The sequence below is a fragment of the Trichoplax adhaerens genome, genomic scaffold (assembly GCF_000150275.1).
Source record: "Trichoplax adhaerens TRIADscaffold_39 genomic scaffold, whole genome shotgun sequence".
In the NCBI taxonomy this organism is placed as follows: domain Eukaryota; kingdom Metazoa; phylum Placozoa; class Uniplacotomia; order Trichoplacea; family Trichoplacidae; genus Trichoplax; species Trichoplax adhaerens.
In genome coordinates this window covers 355,826-359,731 of record NW_002060979.1, presented here as the reverse complement: position 1 = coordinate 359,731, position 3,906 = coordinate 355,826, and the positions used below count along the sequence as shown (strand labels likewise).

At 32.0% G+C, this 3,906-nt stretch overlaps 1 protein-coding gene across 1 annotated transcript; it reads right to left on the bottom strand.

The window, feature by feature from the left end:
• Nucleotides 1–412: 412 nt before the first annotated feature.
• Nucleotides 413–2,722, bottom strand: TRIADDRAFT_62275 (uncharacterized protein; the record flags this gene model as incomplete). The annotated part of the gene is made up of 5 exons (XM_002118181.1): nucleotides 413–426; nucleotides 489–614; nucleotides 748–859; nucleotides 1,235–1,414; nucleotides 1,634–2,722. The coding sequence occupies 5 exons, from the start codon at nucleotides 2,720–2,722 to the stop codon at nucleotides 413–415; spliced, it is 1,521 nt and encodes a 506-aa protein (XP_002118217.1).
• Nucleotides 2,723–3,906: the final 1,184 nt, after the last annotated feature.

Genomic DNA, 3,906 nt, shown 5'->3' with positions numbered 1-3,906 from the left:
TAAAAAGTAAAAAATTCGCTGATGNCAATGGGTGGTAAAGGATTAACTTTGCAAATGACAATATCTGACATAAGGGATTTTCTAGCAGTTTAGAACAATAGAGAGGCTGAGTTTTTAAGCATTATTTTATAGCAGTAATATCTAATAGTAAATTCCATGCTACACGCTTATCGATAATCTAATTCTGTGTTAATCATTCCATTTAAAGCTACCCTGAAAAAGAAACCTACTGTAGATTGGAGTTATCATTAAGTAGTTTATTTAGAAAGGCGTACTTTCCAGATACTATTTCAACTCGGCCGCCTAAAAAAAGAATAGCTCCTAAAATATCATTTTATTTAAAGGATATTGTGTACCGTAGCACGGTAAGAGAGAATTAAATTGTAATAAACATGCTATAATGTTGATATTTCTAAGCTCTGAAATCTTAGGAAGAATAGAAATAAGTTTCATTATATATGTACGAGTAAAGAAATAGTAGAGTCTACCTGAATTAAAAGCACCATTAGAAAGCTGAATTGCAACTTTTTCTGTTCTAGATGAATTGTAAACTACTCGGTATCCTGTCATTCGAAATTCTGTTCCATTCTGAACTTGAATAGTAAGATTAGAACCTAGCAACATCAAGTAATAAATTATCTTATTTATTTACAATCATTAACAATAAATAGTATTAGTAAAATGACTCTACATCGATAGTCTAAGGTATTCTACTAAAGCAATAAATTAACTCTTTAGCATACTTACAAGCCTCCTTGCAGTAAGATACACTAAAAGAAGCACCTATTGGTAATGTAAGTGCAATTCTATTCCCGATTTCATTTATAATATTCATCTGAGTTGTAGCCTTCAAAGCATTCTAGAATATGAATACAATTATTATTATCTTCTAGCTTTCAATAAGATATAAATTAACTCATATTAATGTACATATTTGAGAACTATATGATTCGCTTATGACTAGGAACTTTAAATTTTAAATGTACGTTAGTCGAGCAAGTTTTTAATTGATATCGAGAATAGGTTGTAATAAACGCTAGCTCTTATTTTATTACGGATTGATTTTCTGATCGTGAACGTAGTTATTTATAATATACCTTAGAAGCATCAGTACCGGTAAACTTGGCGTTTAATGTGTCCATAAAATAAATAAGAGTCTAGGAAAATATAACTGCTTCATTAATGACTAAAAGTCCTATCTTTTGAGCTATAATCGGTTCTAGGTCATACTAACCTCCAAAATATTTCGTTTTACATCTATAGTGGTATCATTTAAGATCAATTTGTGGCTCATTATGGACAACCCGTCTATGTACGATTCGGCTTTATTTCCACTAAGTTCAGTGCTTAGATGGCGGACAGCATTAACAATGTAATTACAATGAGCGCTATCGATCTTCTCTGCATTATAAATCTAGATCAATCGATAAAATTTAGGTCAAAGCTTAATCTATAAGCAACATTAGCCTGCATGAGTATTAAAATAAAACAATTGAAGTAAAATACTGATTCTAATGTCTACAATACAGAATAATATTACCCTTACAATCTAATAGCATGTCATACAAAGAAAAATCGGGCTCTTAACCGTAGGTAATAAATTTTAAGTTATTGTATTTTCCAAGGAACTTACATAATCCAAAATATTATCAATTTGAATCGCTTGCGATGCAATTGTAGCAGAAATAGGATGAATGGAAGGTAATACAATACTTGATGTTAATAAGTTAGCACTTTCGATGCTCTGCAACATTAATTTCGAAGCGTTGATATGGTGCTCAAGTGAAGATTTAATCCAACTTGGATTGTTCTTGGACGTTGATATGGAAGTTGATAATGCGAAGCTTCCCAGTACAGAATTAGGCTTGAAAAATTCAATCCAGTTATTTTTACTGAAAGGCAACGTTGCTGAGACAGAAGCATTGGATGTTAAAGACGCGTTAATTGCATCATCTTCAATCATAAACGCACGATACTCATTTTCAATTGATGAATCATATGCACTGCTAGAGCCGTCGTACTGCTTAGAACTATAAAGAGACTCCAGTCCTATTTGTGTTTGCTGAGGAATTCCTAAATTTAAATTCTGGATGGTGCTACTTTGCATATTATCAGATGTTGTATCCCATTTAAAATAATCAGACGAGTAAAAATTTAGTTGACCAATGGAACTAGGGTTGAACCATTCCCCTGAAGTTATGAGTTTGTCTTTGCAAGAAGAACTCTCGATAAATAAGAAAAGTGCAGATTTTACTGAGCTACTTTTGGAGATCTGAAACGATATATCATTCGATGATTCGTGTAAATTCAGTAAAATACTGTTTGATATATTTTGCCTTGCATTAGTAGAGCTTGATAAAGAAGGAATGTAACTTTCAGAGGGAATTACACTTAGAGATACAAAGCTGTTTAAATTCTCTATCGACCTAGATATAGCGCCATCACTGCTAATGCTCTTAATCAAGCTAGCACCATCAGCGTTATAACTATTTATTAATGTGGAACTAACGGAATCAATGTAAGAAATAGATGCTAACGAATCAGATGGTAGCCAAGACGTCAATGAATTATCGGTGCTCGCTGGTATGCTGCTACCTGTCATATAAAATATGGACGGAGTATCAACGACATTTGAGCTATGCTCATGCCATGTATGCAGAGCACTACGAGATTCAGCCACTGAAGTATTTCCAATATCAGACAAGAATTCCAACACAGCCATACTGCTACTGCTAATGCGAATATCTATAACATGAAATAATTAAAAACGGAACGAACTAAATGTGAGCTTCGTTGATAAATCCAACTTATCAAAAACTCTAAAAATATTTACACCTATTTTCTTGTAAAACCAGCTGTATGGTTTGTATTACATCAGATTACAATTATAATTATCACACAATCTGTCGTTAAAATGTTTCTACGTTGAGTTTAATTTAAAATTTGAGAATTATAAAGATAATATATATGATACTAATAGCTAGATGCTTTAGTAATTTCTAGAGTAATACAAGCTATATTAGAACCCAAGCTCTATTCCATATAAATTACCGTAGGCTTTCTAGTGTCTAGCCTTTGAATACCGGTAATGCAATTTAAGCGTTCACAATATAGTAGACCTGAATGCTAAATTTTCTGAAAGAATATTATACTATAGCTGTCTCTCTGTCACAAACCAGCTTCGTAACAAGGATAACGTAAAATAAATCTCTAAATCTGCGGATTCAGTATCCCTACTCACAAGAATTTAGACGCCTTCGATTCTACGTTAAACTCAATTAGACAATTGAGAACTGCTTTAATTCAACTATCTGACTGGTTTATATACCCTTCTACAGCAGCTAACATTCATGAGTCATCTTATAAAAATACTTAGGTCAGAACATCTACTGAGAACAGCAGGTGAGAATATCTACTAACTAATTTTTTCACTGTCAGACTACAATATGTCCATTCACAGAATCATTTCAGTGTATCTTACAGCACAGCATTAAATTTATTGTAACACATTCATAATTAGAGTAATTCCTATTGTAAGTAACTAGTTGTTACAGTGTTAAATACTGTATTACAGTAGAAATAACTATGTTAGGATAATTCTGTTAGACTATCCTTATTTAGTTAACTTCTAATTTGGATATACTGTATTTTAATATAGCACTGATTTTTTATGACAGTGACACTTATACACATACTGAAATTAATAGTTATAATAGGGAATGCAAATCATCTGCTTACAGTTCGAATCATTGTGATTGTAATTTACTTATAGTAGACTGTAAATTATCATGGAAATGTTCCGTGATAGGACATATCGTAATCTGACTATTCTGTATTAGTCATTATATGTCTATGTTCATAAATACTGTTGTCTGCATTAAGGGAGCAGTAGCTAAAATTAATATC